Source organism: Pongo abelii, chromosome 1 (assembly GCF_028885655.2).
Source record: "Pongo abelii isolate AG06213 chromosome 1, NHGRI_mPonAbe1-v2.0_pri, whole genome shotgun sequence".
Taxonomy (NCBI): Eukaryota; Metazoa; Chordata; class Mammalia; order Primates; family Hominidae; genus Pongo; species Pongo abelii.
In genome coordinates, this window is record NC_071985.2 from 211,965,893 (window position 1) to 211,983,015 (window position 17,123).

Genomic DNA, 17,123 nt, shown 5'->3' on the forward strand with positions numbered 1-17,123 from the left:
CGCCTTGAGGTCCTCTAGTCAAACCCCCCACCGCTCTTCCCGTTCCCACACCTTCAGATCTCCCTGGCTGCACCTCTGAGAAGCTCACTCTGCCTTTGCTTGATGCAGAACTCAGTACCTTACATGGCATGTTGTTCAGGTTGCTTTCCCTTCCTCCCTCCCTCTCTCCCTTCCTTCCTTCCTTCTTTCCTTCCTTCCTTTTCCCTCCTCCTCCTCCTCCTTCTTCTTCGTCTTCCTTTCTCTCTCTCTCTCTCTCTTTCTTTCTTTCTATTTGAGATGGAATTTTGCTCTTGTTGCCCAGGCTGGAATGCAATGGCATGATCTCGGCTCACTGCAACCTCCGTCTCCTGGGTTCAAGAGATTCTCCTGCCTCAGCCTCCCGGGTAGCTGGGATTACAGGCGTGTGCCACCACACCTGGCTAATTTTTGTATTTTTAGTAGAGGCGGGGTTTCTCCATGTTGGTCAGGCTGGTCTCAAACTCCCGACCTCAGGTGATCCGCCTGCCTCGGCCTCCCAGAGTGCTGGGACTATAGGCATGAGCCACCGTGCCCTGCCTAGGTTGCTTTACTCTTGGGCAGCTGTGTTTGTCCCATCATTTCTACCTTCTCACAACTTCCACCTAGGAGTCCTGTCTCAGTCCTCAGGCACCTACAGAGGAAGGAAGAAAGGAAGGAAGAGAAGGGAAGGCCAAGAAATGCTCATGGTGAATGTTAAGCACTTTACACCAGTGAACTCATTTAACCCTCAGAGGTCAGCACTGCTATCCCCATTTTATAGATGAGGAAGCTGAGGTTCATAGTGGTTAAGTAACTTGTCCAAGGTCACACAGCTGTTATGTGGCAGAGTTAGGATTCGCACTCAAGGATCCTGCTCCAGAGCCCACACTGACACCACACTGCCTCTCCAGGCAGGAGCCTGTAATTTATTGAGCACCTACTGTGTCCTCAGCTCTAGGCTAGTCAGGTTGTCCATATAATACCTAATTTATTCCACACAACAACCCTGCAAAGTTCGTGTTACTCTCCCATTTTGTAGCTGAGGAAACTGAGGCTCAGAGAAGAGAAGCGACTTAGAAGAGTCTAAGGTCCTCTCCACTGGGAAAGCCCTCCTCCAGGGTTCTGCTTCCAACCAATCCTTGGTGGACTCAGTTTCCAGTTTCTCATCCTCCCATTTGCCCTCTGTAGGATGGGAGAGCCGGCCTGAGACCCAATTTTTAGTAGAGAAACTGAGGCTTGGAGAGGTTATGGTGACTTAATCCTGCACACACTGTGATCTGGGGCAGAGCTAGGGCTTCTCCATGCCACCTTTGGTTAGGAGATGGTGACCTTGTTTATCCCCGCAGGGGTTTCGCCTTGGCCTGGGTGGTCACCCTGCCTGGGGAGTTGTGAGAGGCAGGGACTTCTGCTCACCAGACTGGCCTGGAGCCTATGAGGCAGCAACCCCAGCCCCAGCTAGGGCTGGTGCAGAGTGGGAGGGAAGGACTCAGCAAGGCCTCAGCGCTGGGGGACTCACTGTCTAGGCAGTGAAGCCAGAGGCGCCTCAGGAACAGTCCAGGCAGATATCTCTGGGGCTCTGCTTTGAGACTGGGGAGGGCTGGTTCACCCCACTCTGATCCCAGCACCCAGCACCGTTGTCCGGTCCAGAGCAGACCTCAGGACATGTGTTCTAAATGAATGACTGAGCAGAGGAATGAAGGGTAGATGGGGGAGTGGGTGGATGACCGAGTGGGTGAGTGAGTGAAGGAATGCCTGGAGCTCAGAGAAGGGAGACCCCCTGAGCTTCGGAGGCTGGGGAGGGACAATGAGGTCAATGTAGGGAGTGAGGAGAGACAGAAAGCGTAGGCGGCTGTAATACCGTGTATGGGCTGACGGGTGCTGGGAAGGTCACCCTGGCCTAGCCTTGCCCATCAGTGGGAGCTGTGTCCTGCGTGGACGTGGGCAAGGGGCAGAGCAGCTGGGGCTGAGCTTCGGGTTGGAAGCTTGGAAGTCACGATCTCCATCCAGGCTCCAGTTTTCTTCCAGGCAGAATGGAGATAACGTTACTGCTCTGTGTTCCTCAGGAGGCTGTTGAGAATGTTGATGGCAAAAGCAGTTTGTAAACTGGAAAGCACCAGGCTGGGGAAGCAGATGATGTTGTTGCCCAGCAGGAAGAGGCCCTGTGGCCGGGTCATCTCAGAGTCACTCCTCCTCCTTACCCCAGTGCAGGGGAGAAGTCAGTCCACACTGAAGTCCACGCGGGGGTGGGAAGGGTCAGCTTTTGGCCACAGTGGGGCTCGGGCCACCTGAGCAAGGGAGACAGATGCTGGATAGACAGCAGGTAAATGGGTGGCCTGGTTCCCAGGTGCTGTGCCCTGGGCAGGGACCAGTCCCGTGACCACCTCTCTAGGCTGCCAACCTGTTATTTGTTCAGGAGGCCTCTGCCTGGCCCAGCTCCGGGATCCGGGTGTCTCGGCATGCAGCCAGCATGGGGCGAGGGTGGCGGCCCCATGTGCCACCTTCCTGCCCATCCCTCTGCCCAGCTTGGGGCCTGAGTCTCCCACCCATACCCCCAGAGGGACCCTGCCAGCTCTGTCACTTGGTAGCTGTTGAGGCCCTTGGCCCATCATAAACCTCACTAAGCCTTTGCCTCCTTATCTCTGAAATGGGTGAAGATAGCACCCTGAGGTCAGGGTTGTTTCCATAAGGATTGAATGACATCACAGTGCCTGCAAGGCAAACAGTCCCCCTGCCCCTCCCCTACCCCATCCCCACGCTCCCTCTAGAGTCCTGGGAGAGGTCAACGGTGCCCAGGGAAAGGGGACGCAGGAGCCTCCCGTGCCTGTGCCTGTCTGCTTAGGCTCCCGGTGGGCTGGAGAAGAGGGGGCCAGCCTCTCCAGACCTAGCTTTTGAAACCTGCTCAACTGGCTGCCCCGGCCACCTTCCCTGGCACCTTGGCAGGGACAGGGGCAAGCCAAGGGGAGGGCAGTGCCGGCCGGTTGAGCTCAGAAAACAATGGGCCTCTGTGGACCCCCCTGGGAGGGAGCAGTTCTGGGGCAGCCACTTGGTTCTGGTTTCAGGAGATTCGAGTCCCCTCAGACCCGATGCCCAGGGCTAGGAGACCCAGCTCTGGCAGCCCCCCAACCCTCATCCAAAGGAGCCTCTCTCAGGGTTGCCCTCCACAGCCCCCTTCTCACTGGGAGGTCTGTGCCCTTGTCCTCATCCTCCACCCCACATGGGTGGTAGAACTTGGTAGAACCAGGTTGGTCTGGAAACCAGGAAGACCCCAGGGAACTGGACCCAGGCCTCCCCCTCCTGACTTCTGATAACCAGTGCTGGACTGGCTGGAACCCCTCAGGCCCCTGTTCCAGGCTGCTGCCCCCAACAAATTCTTCTCTGCCCTGTGTTCATTGGCTCCCTGAACCCCTCCCCTGCCCTTCCAGACCACCCCCTCTTTCCATGTCTGGTCTCCCAGCCTGTGTGCAGTGGGTGGCTGTCCTCAGGGTGGCTCCTCCTGCTATTGCTCCAGGCACTGTCACCTGTCCAGATCCCCATTCCTCTGCTCCCGGTCCCAGCCTTCTTGCCTTGATGGTCCTGTACCACCTGCCCTGGCCACCAGAGTTTCACCTGGTTAAGTTGAATTTCAAAGCATCAATGGTCCACTAGGCAGAAAAGCAGGAGAAGGCACCCCCAGCAGAGGGGGGGGGGGTGCCTGTGAACAGTGTGGCTGGTTAGGAAAGCTGCCTGCAGCCTGGGGAGGTTAGGACAGAGCCAGGACAGGCGGCTGGGGCAGGACAGGAAAGGGGAGGTATGAGGTTGAGGCTGGAGGGAGTCAGCAGGGGCTGGACCCACTGGGAGACCACCATCCAGGGCAACTATCTCCGGGGGGCCAAAGGGCCAAGCCCACCACCCAGGACAGCCCCACCACACTTCTGGTGCCCTGAAAGGGTTGGGCTCTCCAGGAGAGTGGCCAATAATAATAATTACAAGCACTTTATAGCAACTCTATGAGGTGGGTACATTATCTCTCATTTTGCAGATGAGAGAAAAAGACAGGACCCTCTCACCACCCCTCCAGCTGGGTAACAGTTGAGAATCACCCCAGGAAGGCATCTGGCCACCTGTGCTTGGTCTCCCCCTCTGCCCAACCATTCCTGAGTCTGACCCTGATGTTTTGTTGGTCTGTTTCCATTGTATAGACGGGGTCTTGCTCTGTCGCCAGGGCTGGAATGCAGTGGCACCATCATGGCTCACTGTAGCCTGGAACTTCTGGCTCAAGTGATCCTCCCACCTCAGCCTCCTGAGTGCCTGAGACTATAGGTGTGAGCCACTGCAGTAGGCTGGTTTTTAAATTTTTTTGTAAAGATGAGGGCTCACTTTGCTGCCCAGGCTGGTCTCAAACCCCTGGCTTCAAGTGTTCCTCCCACCTCAGCCTACCAAAGTGCTGGGATTACAGGCATGAACCGCTGAGCCTAGGCTGACCCTGCTGTTTTGCAGAGTGTGGAACTCCCTTGAGATCTGCCCACCCTGGACTGGTGGAAGGCCTGTGTTCTTATCCCTGATCTGCTGCCCAAGGCCTTACTGGCTGACTTTGAGGTCGTGTTTTCACCTCTCCAAGCCTCAGTTTGCCCTTCTGGGAATTGGGGATCCTAGTGACTGCCTTATCTCCACTCCAGTTCCGGTGAGAGTCCCAGGAGTGAGCAGATAAAGAAGGCTTTTGAAAAGTACAAAGAGCTGCACTCACGATGATGCGATTATTATTGTTACCTCTATGCAGAGATAAGGGAGGGGGAGGAGGTGCAGTGACAGTTGCCAAGAAACCGGGGAGCTGTCAGCAGCAGCTTCCAGCCGGGCCCATCCCACTCAGGAGCTGGGCCCTTCCCCCACACCCCTGCTTCACCCTTTCCCTGGAAAAGATGGGTGCCCTCCCCGAGAGGGAGAGATAGCCGCCACACAGACGCAGGGGCTGAAGGTGACCCCGGAATATGCCTGGCCCAGACTCCAGGTTGGCTCCAGCTTTCCATGTGACCTTGGGCCAGTCACCTCCTCTCTGGCTGCTCCCATTTCATGTGTCAGAGGAGGCAGCGGGCAGGTGTCCAGGCCAGACAGGGCAGAGCTGGAGCTGGGCCCAGGGAAGGCGATTGGCGGTGGCTGCAGGAGCCAGGGCCGTGATGGGAGGTCACTGGGGCAGGAGGCCAGGTGATGGGACTGAGGGCCTGGGCTGAGGGCAGTGGGGTGCACGCTGTGGAAGGGACACTGGACTGGAGTCACACCTCAGCCCTGCCCTTTCCCGGTGTGCGACCTGGGGCTTGTCACTGAACCTCTCTGAGCCTCAGTTTTCTCATCTGGAAAAAAGGTATCTCATCTGGATTTCTTTTTTTCTTTTTTTTTTTTTTTTTTTGAGACAGAGTTTTGCTCTTGTTGCCCAGGCTGGAGTGCCATGGCGCGATCTCGGCTCACTGCAACCTCTGCCTCCTGGGTTCAAGCGATTCTCCTGCCTCAGCCTCCCAAGTAGCTAATTACAGGCGTGTGGCACTATTCTCGGCTAATTTTTGTATTTTTAGCAGAGACAGGGTTTCGCCATGTAGGCCAAGCTGGTCTCGAACTCCTGACCTCAGGTGATCCACCCTCTTCAGCCTCCCAAAGTGCTGGGATTATAGGCGTGAGCCACCGTGCACAGCCTCATCTGGATTTTTCATAAGTTGCTATGGCTCTCGAATGAGACAATGCCAGTGTAAGCTCCAGGGTGCTGCGCAGATGTGACCACGGTCATGGCAGAGGAAGGAGGAGAGGGGAGAGCACCCCATGTCCCAGCATGCTCTGGGCTCCTCGCAGCTGCTGCCGCCCGGGAGGAATGCAAGCATTTTAAGCTGAGCCAGGCCAGGGAGTTGGATGGTTTTTGGAGACGTGGGGAAGGGGATAGAGAGCAGGGGGACCTCCATGATGTGAACTGAACGGAGAAGACCAGGAGGAGACCGGGTGGGACAGGAGAGAGAAGGGGAGGGACAGAGAGGTTCAGGTTCATGAAGTGGGAAGAAATGACCACATTGTGGGTGGTCTGCAGAGGCCAGAGGAAGAAGGGGATTGGAGGGGTGCTGGGAAAGGTGGGGCAGAGATGGGTGAGCTGGTGAGGAAGGCGGAGCAGGAAAGGACGTGAAGCAGAGAAGGGCAGAGGGCTGGTGAGGAGGGAAGAGGCTTTCATTCATTGCTTCAGAAGTATTTATTGGGGCCAGGTGCAGTGGCTTACGCCTGTAATCCTAGTGCTTTGGTAGGCCAAGGTGGGAGGCTCACTTGAGGCCAGGAGTTCCAGACCAGCCTGGGCAACACAGCAAGACACCCATCTCAACAACAAAAAAATTTTTTTAATTAGCCGAGCACACACCTGTAGTCCCAGCTACTAGGAGGCCAAGGGGGAAGGATCACTTGAGCCCAGCAGTTCAAGGCTGCAGTGAGCCATGATCATGCCACTGCACTCCAGCTTGGGTGACAGAGCAAGACCCCATTTCTTAATAACAAAAGGCCAGGGGCAATGGTTCATCCCTGTGATCGCAGCACTTTGGGAGGCTGAGGTGGGAGGATTGCTTGAGCCCAGAAGTTCCAGACCAGCCTGGGTAACACAGGGAGACCTCATCTCTAATAAAATTAGCTGGGTGTGGTGGTGCCTGTAGTCCCAGCAACTTGGGAGGCTGAGGAGGGAGGATGGCTTGAGCCTAGGAGTTTAAGGCTGCAGTGAGCTTTGATCACGCCACTGCACACCAGCCTGGGCAGCAAGAGCAAGATCCTGTCTCGAAAAAAAAAAAAAGGAAAAAGAAAAAAGTATTTATTGAGCAACTGCTATTTACTAAGTGTCAGTGTGGTGTAGTGTTAAGAGCACTGCAACCAGATGTTGGGGGAGGTCACATCTTCAGACCTTCATTTACTGTGTGTGACCTTGGACAAGTTCCTTAACCTCTCTGTGTCTTAGTTCCCTCCTTTGAAAAATGCAAATTAAATGAGTTAATACAATAAAGTAGAGCAGAGCCTGCACATAGTAAGCTCTGTATCAGCTGTGTCTGCCGTTGCTGTTGTTACTATTACCTTTCCAACTTGACTTGAGGTGCTGGGTCGTGTTCCTGAGCTGGAAGTTGTAAGGCTCTGTGGGGAGGTCCACAGGATTGGACATACATGTTATAAAGTTCAGATCTTGGGCTCTGAAGTCAACAAACCTGTGTCCAAATGCCTGCCCTGCCTCATTGCCTGTGTGACCTTGGGCAAGTTAACGTACCTTTCTGAGCTTCGTGTGGAAAGCAGGAAGTTTCTGAACATCTGCCTCATTGGGGAGCTGTGAGGATTAAATTAGATTATGCAAGACGCCCGGTAGGATGTGGCTTTGTCATTCCTGTCCCTCTTCTACCCCTTCAGGTCTGGGGATGGATGGGCAGGCAGTGCCCAGAGCCTCCGGTTTCCTTCTCTGTCCCCATCCTGGAGCCCCTCCCTTCCCTTGCCCCTTACGGCCTCAGCAGTGGCTTTTTAGGTGGAGTTGCCTTCGGGGGACAGGACTCTGGCCAGCCAGGAACTGGAGAACCAAGGGCCCTGGGATGGGGTCCCAGGTGGAAGCCAGAGCACCCTGGCCTTCAGAGGCCACTCTGGTCCCGCACCCACATGAGCAATCCTGAGTGAAATGGACACCTACATATGGGGAGACTGAGGCAGAGAGGGTTCTGAAAGGGGGTTTGTCAGGGACTGCTGCATGGCTATCATATGAGCCCAAGGGAAGATAGAAGGGCATCACTGGACTAGCCTGATCATAAGCAACAGCCACCACTGGGCAGCCACGGCCACACCCAGCACTCCAGCTTTACCCGGCTTCTACCCCAGGACTTCCAGACCCCCAGGCAGCCTCTGCCTTCCACCCCACTGCAGGATCCCTACTTCCTCAAGGGCATGTACTTTAAATTCCAGCTCCATCCCCCGTTCGCTAGGGGAAGTGGCTTCACCACTCTGAGCTGCAGCTTCTCCATCTGTGAAAATGGAGAGAAATAACACCAACCTTCCTGCACAGTAGTTGGGGGAGAGTATATGCTTGACACAGTCCCAGTCACATAGTAGGTCTCACCAAAGAGTCCCCATGGGAGCCTCAGTGGAATTGCCTGGAAGCCACCCTCCCTCCCTTCCTTCCTTCCCCCCCCCCCTTTTTTTTTTTATTTTTTCTGAGGCGGAGTCTCCCTCTGGAGCCCAGGCTGGAGTGCAGTGGTGTGATCTCAGCTCACTGCAACCTCTGCCTCCCAGGTTTAAGCAATTCTCCTGCCTCAGCCTCCCAAGTAGCTGGGGTTATAGGTGCCCACCACTGTGCCCAGCTAATTTTTGTATTTTTTTTATTTGAGATGGAGTCTCACTCTGTCACCAGGCTGGAGAGCAGTGGCGCAATTTCAGCTCACTGCAACCTCCGCCTCCCAGGTTCAAGCGATTCTCCTGCCTCAGCCTCCCAAGTAGCTGGGGTTATAGGTGCCCACCACTGCGCCCAGCTAAATTTGTATTTTTTTATTTGAGATGGAGTCTTGCTCTGTCACCAGGCTGGAGTGCAGTGGCACAATCTCAGCTCACTGCAACTTCCACCTCCTGGGTTCAAGCGATTCTCCTGCCTCAGCCTCCCGAGTAGCTGGGACTATAGGTGCGCACCACCACGCCCAGTTAATTTCTGTATTTTTAGTAGAGACGGGGTTTCACCATGTTGGCCAGGATGTTCTCGGGATCTCTTGACCTCATGATCTGCCCACCTCGGCCTCCCAAAATGCTGGGATTACAGGCATGAGCCACCACGCCCAGCCTGTATTTTTTTTTTTTTTTTTTTTAGTAGAGATGGGGTTTCACCATATTGGCCATGGTTGGCCAGGCTGGTGTTGAACTCCTGACATCAGGTGATCCGCCCGCCTTGGCCTCCCAAAGTGCTGGGATTACAGGCGTGAGCCATCACGCCCAGCCTGCCTGTAACTATTTGTATGGACCTCTCTTTAGTCCCCACCCTCCCACTCCAGACTCTCCCCATGTCAGTGTACCCTGCAATATGCAGGAACCTGTGCATAGGGACATTCCTTTGCTCACAACCCTTCAGTGACTCCCAACCTTCATTCATTCATTCAGTCATTCAACAAATAGTGAAACTTGGGGAGCCAGAGTTTACCATGAACAAATGATGTGAAAGTTTTCACTGAGTGAATTCCCATGAGCTGCCCAGGCTCTGTGATGAATGTTTTTGGAAACTGAGGCTGAGAGAGGCTGTGTCACTAACCCAAGCTCACCTAGCCAGTCAGTGTCTGAGACTATCTCCCCCACACTGATGCCACAGGCTTGAAATGCCACTGCCACCATATCTGTCCTTTTGGGTCAAGCACTGCCCAGTGCAGACCCCTCTTGTAAGATGGCATCACTCCTGCAAGGTGGAGAGGCCTCTAGTGCATAAGTGGGGCTGTGGATGGTTCCTCTGGGCCATTTCTCCTGCTGGAGTAGCTGGGCTGAGTGGAATTAAGAAGGGAGGCTCAGACTGGGCGCAGTGGCTCACACCTGTAATCTCAGCACTTTGGGAGGCCAAGGCGGGCAGATCACCTGAGGTCGGGAGTTCGAGACCAGCCTGACCAACATGGAGAAACCCCGTCTCTACTAAAAATACAAAATTAGCCAGGCATGGTGGTGCATGCCTGCAATCCTAGCTATTCAGGAGGCTGAGGCAGGAGAATCGCTCGAACTCGGGAGGCAGAGGTTGCAGTGAGCCGAGATCAAGCCATTTGCAAGCCAGCCTGGGGAACAAGAGCGAAACTCCATCACAAAAAAAAAAAAAAAAAAAAGAAGAAGGGAGGCTCAGAGCTTTCTCAGTCTTCTTCCTGGGCCAGACTTTTTTGGGTCCTTCCTCTCTTGGGGTGTGGCAGCCCCAGCTCTGCCTGACTCAAGCCTGCTGTAGGCCACCAGTGATCATCTGAGTCACCCTCGAGGGACCAGCCTCTCTTGATGGGACCCGAGAGGAGGTGCAGCCACGTCAGGGTGGCCCAAGGCAGCAGCGGAAGCCAGGCCTGCTTGCCCAGCCCCAGGTCCCCTGGATCCCGGGAACCACTGGGCATTTCCTCTCCCTGCCCCAGAGGTGGCCTCAGCGGCTTTTTAGGGTGACAGGAGCTGACTTCACCCTCGCCAGACCTGCCTTCTTTCCTCAGGGAAGGGTGTGGTGTGGGCAAGGAGTCCGGGCTTAGAGTAAGGCAGGTCTCACGCAGATGCTAGCTTTGCTGCCGGCCAGCCGTGTGACCTCTGTGCACAGCTGGGTCCTGTCCTTAAAGTGGGAATACCAGTGTGGTGAGGAGGCCATGCCCTCAGGCCTGGAACGAGGGCTCAGCACAGGGCCTGGCATGTAGTAGGCCCAGTGAGTGTCAGTTATGGTCACTGTCATTCGTAATAGTAGTGGTAGCCCTGGCAGCCTCTCAGTGCCAAGGCGGCTACTCCCAGAGGCTCAGGGAGGGGTCCATTGTAGAGGCGGGGGCACCCTGCTTAGTCCAGAAAGCTCACCCTCCATAGCAACCCTCAGTGCCCCTGCCTCAGTCTACTCATCTTCAGAGTAGGTCACTGCTTGGCTGGAGGCCTAATGGAGAGCTTGGGGAGAGACTCTGTCCACGTCTCTGATCTCCGGGGAAGGAGAGCCTGTGTGGCAGCCCTGCTCATGAAGCCCCTCCCCTCCCTCCTCTTGGGGAACCCATGACCCTCTCCTCAATGAAATCTATCCTCCCTCACATCCCCCAGCTCTGAGAGTGACTCTCCCAGAGTTCCCCAATTTCCTGGCTTGGGGCTCTCCCTGACCTCAGACTCTTTCTCTTCCAGGAGGAGTGATGGGCAGAACCAGCACTTCCCTCAGGCATTAGACCTGTCACGAGTGAACTTAGTTCCCTCCTATACTCCTTCACTCTACCCTAAGGTAAGTGTCCCCCTCCATACCTACGGCCCCTGGTCTGCCCCCTACCTCCGACACATGCCCAGGGCTGGGAAAGGCCCAAGAATGACTTTTGCGCAAAGGTAAAATGTTCAGGCAGATGCTGATGGGGTTTAGCTCCTAAGGGGTTGCCACTCCTGATCCCTGGGTGAGGCTGGTGCAGTCACAAAGGTTGAACCTGGGTCTGTAGACTGTTGCGGGGAGGGGCTTACGGCTAATCTAAGCAAAACAGCTGGGAATAAACCAACCCCCCAGCTATCTTCATCATCTCCACAATCAATGTCACCATCAGTCTCCTCATCTGTAAACCAGGTGCAATGAGAGGACCCACTTCACAGGGTCATTGTGAAGATTACTGCAAAGTACAGACAGGGTGGCCCAGGCACAGCATCTGGCACAGAGCAAGAGCCCTGTCAACGAGCCTCTATCATTATCGTTAAAATCAAATGTTTGCCCAGTACCTGCTTCATGCCAAGCCTTGTGCTGGGTGCCAAGGGACCAGAAACCAATCTGATACAGATCCTGTTCTCAAGGAGCCACAGTCCAGTAAAGCAATAGATAACTGAACAACGTATGCAGGACATCAAATAGCAGAAATAACCTCTAATATTTATTGAGACTTACTGTGTGCTAAGTGAGTACTTAATGCTTTATTTGCAGTATTTCATCTCATCCTTGAACTATGTGATAGCTACTATCATCAGTCCCATTTTGCAGATGAGAAAATTGAGGCTCAGAGAGGTTCAGTCACTTGCCCAAAGTCACTCAGGTTGGATGTGGTGGGGCCACGACCGGATGCAAGCTGTCTGACCAGAGGGCCTGGTGTTAGGGCCTCTCTGATGCAGCGGTGATAAGCTCTCACTTTTGCAGTACTTTTTGCAGTTTCTAAAGCACACCCACAGACATCATGCCACCTGGTCCTTTTAGTAAACCTTGGGTAGTAGGCATTATCTAGTTGAGGATGCAGGAGATCAGAGAAGTAAAGTGGTCTTCCCAAGGTCACACAGCCAGAAAATAGCAGAATCCACCAGGCTCCTCCACCAGGCTCCTCCCCGAGAGCTCTGGCCTGGAATAAAGGCCAGGCACCTTGCCTAGGCTGGGAGGGCAGATGGCCAAGGAATGGTGTCCACGTGTGGGACCACCACCTCCATGGGGGTCCCACGTGGGGCTGCTGGGAGCAGCAGCAGGAGATTCCTGAGACTGACTCCTGTTTTCTCTGTCTGGGCAACAGCCCAAGACTGGGGCGTGTGGATCCGGGGCTTGGCAGGAAGGGAGAGGCTCAATGGCAGCCCTCACTTGACAGCTGGGTTCATGAATGAAGCTCCCAGTCCCTCTTCCCCTGAGCATCTCAGGAGGAGCCCTGGGTTCTCACCAAGGGCTGTGTGCCCTTGGACCACAGCTTCCCCTCCCTGGGCCTCAGTCTTCCCATCAGGAGACGAGAGAGAGAGCAGCCCATAGCCCTGGGCCCTGCGTGCTAGACAGCCTGGGGTTGGCCTTCTTGGATTATTGAAAAGCTGCCTCCCCTCGGGCTTCCTGGCTTCCACCCAGTCTGGCTAGAAGCCTCCGTTTGTGCCAACACAGCTCAGACAGCGGGCTCTGAACCTTCCCTTCCCGACAGCCCACCCCCACCTCAGAATCAAGAGTCTGTGGATCATCCTCCTTTGACAGGAGAGGAAACCAGGGGCTGGAGAGACTGAATGATTCATCTGGGGTCTCCAGCAAGCCAGTGCTGGGCTGAGGGAACACAGGCCTGTGACATATTCTCCATTCCCCTCCCCCAGTGCCCCTAGCTCTGTGCACATTTATAACATTGATGGCATCCATCTGAAGGGCAGGTAACCTTCCTCTGCCAGTGGGCAAATCCCTGCCCCTCTCTGGGCCTCAGTTTCCTCATCTGTGAAACAGAGGTGACAGTTTCTTCTCTACCTGCCTTGCCAGCTTGCAATTGGGTGAAAGTACTTTGGAAAGTAGAAATTAGGAAGCTGAGCTCTTATCAGCGTCATTACATTCCCAGGGCTGGACGGGGCACCCAGAAGGGACATTCTCCTCCCTTCGGGCCCCACATTTGTACAGGCATCGAGCTACCCAGGACCCTCCTTCCCTCCTCCCTACAGGGGTTTCTCCACTCGGGGATTCAGAAACCTGCACACACGTACATACACAGCCTACCCACACCTACATATGGGGACATAGTCACAGACACAAAACACACAGCCACAGCCACGGGTCTGTAAATATATTCAGAGACTTGTGCATGTATACATGCATGAGATACACATGTACAAACACAAATTCCCATACCCAGGCATTCCCATACACACAGAAAGACAGTATGCCCACGTATATACAGCCACATCTGGTCGTGGAGTCTCACACACATGCACACATGGCTGCACGCATATGTGCACACACCTTCCACGCGACCTGGCACACAGCCATCTCCGGTGCTGTGAGCAGGTCTCGCCTCCCCCCGGGGCAGTGTGGGAATGGATGTTTCTCTGGCTGGATTTCGATGGGTGCCCGGAAGCGTTCAGGCCTGGAAGTGGCTGCATAAATCAATATTTGCTGTTGTTAATTATTAAAACCAAAGCTACACCGTGTCTGGAACACATATCTCCAGAGTTCCTGCTGGCTCTCCAGGCCCAAACCCGATTCAAGGCCAGGTCTAGGGGGAAAGGAAGGGCACAATGCTTTCCTTCCAGGAGCCCTTGGGGCTGGAGGGTGGTGGGCAGCCGCTGGCAGCTCTTTCAGGAAGCTGAACAGAGGTATGGCTCTGAGCTGGTGGGCTGCCCTGCCCCCACAACATCCAAAGCAGCTGTGTCTCCTTGGCCACAGTTCAGGAAGCATTTGCTGTGTTCCCAACATCTGTCTGGAGGAAGCGGTAGCAAGGCCCTGTCCCTGTCCCTGCTGTACAGTGGCTATACCACGCCAGGGACACACTGCAGAGCCAGCTGGAAGGGCCTACGGAGTCCTTATATTTTAAAGATGGGGAAACTGAGGTCCAGAGAGGAGGCAGGGACTCACTAAAGGCCACTCAGCAAGTTGTAGCTAGAATCCACATGTCCCAAAATCTACCTGGGTCCTTTCCTCCATACCACGGGCCTGGCAGCCCCTCCCTAGGTGCTGTGGCCATCTCCCCCAGGATCTGGGGCAGCTAGGGCAGGGGAAGGGACGGAGCAGGCCAGCCACTGTGAGGCATGGGAAGCAGGACGGAGGAGAGGAGGAGGAAAAGGGAGAGACCCCAAAGAGTAGCACCAGGCCTTTCTCTGGATTCCACTTTGACTTCTTCCTGACTGTGTGGTCTCGGGCAAGCTATTTCACCTCTTGGAACCGGCTTCTCATCTGTATAATGGAGATGACATTTGTACCTCCTGGGCTATGACAAGATTACGACACATGCGAAGGGCACAGCATTAAGTAGGTGCTCAAGAAAAGCCCTCTGTCTGCAAGGTAACCCAACCCCGTCCCTGATGCCCTGAGGCGGGGTACCCAGAGCCTGGGAAGATGGAGAAAGTGAGGTGGGGGCGCGCTGGGGAGAACCGAGTGGGGGCCCTCCCGGGGAGTCCGGCGCACCCAAAGCTTCTAGCGCTCGGGCCGGAACGCGCAGGCGCAGTGTCCCGGGGCCGCGGGCCGGGCCGCCCGGGGGGCGTGGCCTCAGCGCCCCCGCCCCGCCCCGCGCCGTGCCGCCCGTACCTGGCGCCCCGCCCCCTCCGGGCCCCGCCGTGGGGCGAGCCCATCACAGGCAGCGCCGCTGCCGGGAGCCGGGAGCGCGGAGCTCAGCGCTGCGGGGCCCGGACCCGGGCGCGCGCGGGCCAGGAGCCGGCCGGGCCAGCTGAAGTACCGCCCGGGCGGGGGCCGGGCCGGGCCGCGCGCGGGATGGCACAGCCGCGGCCCCCAGCGCCACCCGGCCGTCCGCGGAGGGGCTCGCTGCCCGCGGGGCCCAGCTGGCAGGTGAGGACCCGGGCGGGGCGGCATGGCGGAGGGACCCCGGGGCTGGGTCACCCCGGCTGCTGGGGAGCCCGGCCGGCTCTGCCCCAGCCAGGGCGGGCGCTCAAGGCTCCATCATGGTGGGCGTGTGAGCTTCTAGGCTGACACCGGCCACGGGGCGCACCCCTACCCCGGGGTCCTGGACCCTGGGGCTCTTGCTGTGGCCTCCCGGGTAGCACTGTGGTCTGGGCTGCAGCGGCAGGGTGTGTGTGGGCGCGTGCTACCGTCGGGACCACTTTACCCTGCCCCTGCCCCGTTTGGGGGGCTCTGAATGCTCCAGGGCCACTTTGTGGTGGTGCTTTCATGTGGGGCACCCCCAATCTGGGCCCCATCTCTCAGAGCCCTCGCATGTGTCAGGGCGTCTGCTGCTCCCTGTGAGACTGTAGCTGTGGGTGTTGCTTGTTGCTGTGTGTACACTCTGGGTGACAGGACCATGTGTCAGTGTTTATGTGACTGATTCCCAGTGCAACAAGGCGTATTAGAGTGTTCCTAGCTACGTTTGGTCACCCTGAGTGGGGTGTCTTAATGGGGGACATTAATGCATCCATCATCACTGTGACTCTTTGGGGCTATGCCCAACTGAGGTTGTGTGGCTGACCTGGGCACAGAAGCCAAAGTTGCTGTTATACAGTGTGTTGTGTTGACAGGCATGTTTGTCTGCCTGGACTTCAGGTGTGTGTCTGTGGTTTCTGCTGTAACTGCCTGCGGAATTGTCTCTTTCAAATGCAGAGGTGTTGGGTGTGACCAAAGGTGACCATGGGTCAAGGTGTCCTATGGACTCCTGTGGTGGGTTTTACAAGGTGGGTCTTGCCTCTATGGGCAGGCCTCACAGTGTGCACATTTATACAGGCTTGTATCTTGTGACCTTTCCCAGGGCTCTGTGTGTGTATATGCAGGTGAGGGCTGTGTGAGGTTCAGACCGTGGCCCTCATCCTTGGGGATTATCTACCCCGGCAGTTGCTGGATACCTTTTGAGTCTCATTTACTGTTGTTATGTGACCCCGCTGGGGCAGGCAGGGCTTGTAGCCATGAGTGGGGCTGCATCTGGGTCTCCCTGGACACACCTGCCCGCCTCTGTGGCTGTGTGTTGTCATGCCTCTTGTTCTCACACATGAGAGTGGTTTGTGTGCAGTTACTGGTGTGCAGACCTGCACAGGTGTGGGTTTGCATTTGTGTGTGTATCTCTCCTGGTACTTGGACCTGCATGTGTGTGAGTGGGTGTGCTCCTGTGTAACTCAGAACGCCAACGTGTATATTTGTGTGTTAGTATATAGCTCTAAGAATCACTGTGCACAGTCCCCGTCATATGTGTTTGTGTGTGTTGTTTTCTTGGTACATGAAACATATACATGGTGCAGTGGGACTTTAAATATTGGTGTGCAGGCTTCTGTGTGTGAGCAGGAGGGGAGGGAGAAAGATGGAGAGAGAGAGAGAGTGTGAGTGCTTCCTGGTGTACAACTCCATAGCACACGTGTCGGCAGGAGCCGCCTGAGCTGAGCCTTGGAGGGGCAGGGGGAGGGTCACCATCCTGGAGGCTCTGGGGGCTTCCCAGGCCCAGCCCCCAGCCGGGCCAGCCGGCAGGGATGCCGCCTTCCAGGAAGCCTTGCAGGGAGTTGGCGCTGGAGAGGCCTGGGCTGCCAAGCGCAGCTGGCAGATACCAGATTAACTCTGCGTGTGCCCTGGCTCACCTCAGGAGAGGGTAGCTCAAGCATGCGACGGTTCAGGTGGCTCATGCACAGGTGCTGGGCCGCTGGGCATCCCAGTGTCCTCTCCCCTGAAGCAAGCACCCCCAGCTCACTCTGCTTGGAGAGGTGTGGGCTGTCTGAGCAGTGGGCTGTGGCCCAAGCCTGGTTGACTGAGCCTTGCCCCCTTCCGGGAGAGGTGGGGAGAAGCACAGACCCCTCCTGGGGATCCAGGACAGGCTCATCTCTGCAGCTGGGACTTGGGGCGATCTGTCCCTCCCCAAGGGTAGCAGCCCGTCAGGGAGCAGGACTGAGTGGGTGGGTGGCTCTGGCCCTGGGCCCTGGGCTCTGGGCTCACCTCCCTTGGGTTGGCCAGACCCCGTGGGTCTCCCACACAGAGCCCCCTCCCGCGATGCTCCCGCCACTCCTGCTTGCTGCTCAGACAGGTGCCTCAGTCACTGATCAGAGCTGGTGGGACCCAGAGGGCTGGGGTGGGTGGAGACTCCTCCGGGGCTTGGCGGGATCAGCTGACC

The 17,123-nt window shown here is 56.2% G+C and overlaps 1 protein-coding gene across 15 annotated transcripts in view; it reads left to right on the forward strand.

Annotated features, from left to right (window-relative positions):
• RAP1GAP (RAP1 GTPase activating protein) overlaps positions 1-17,123 on the forward strand; it is a 73,439-nt gene that overhangs the window by 32,494 nt on the left and 23,822 nt on the right. For all 15 annotated transcript variants that reach the window (XR_008615338.1, XR_008615339.1, XR_010139730.1 and 12 more), the window contains 1 exon segment: positions 10,813-10,906. Coding sequence is in view for 5 of the 15 variants with exons in the window: in XM_055078543.2 (XP_054934518.1) it covers positions 10,813-10,906 (94 nt within the window). In the remaining 10 variants the exon portion in view is untranslated.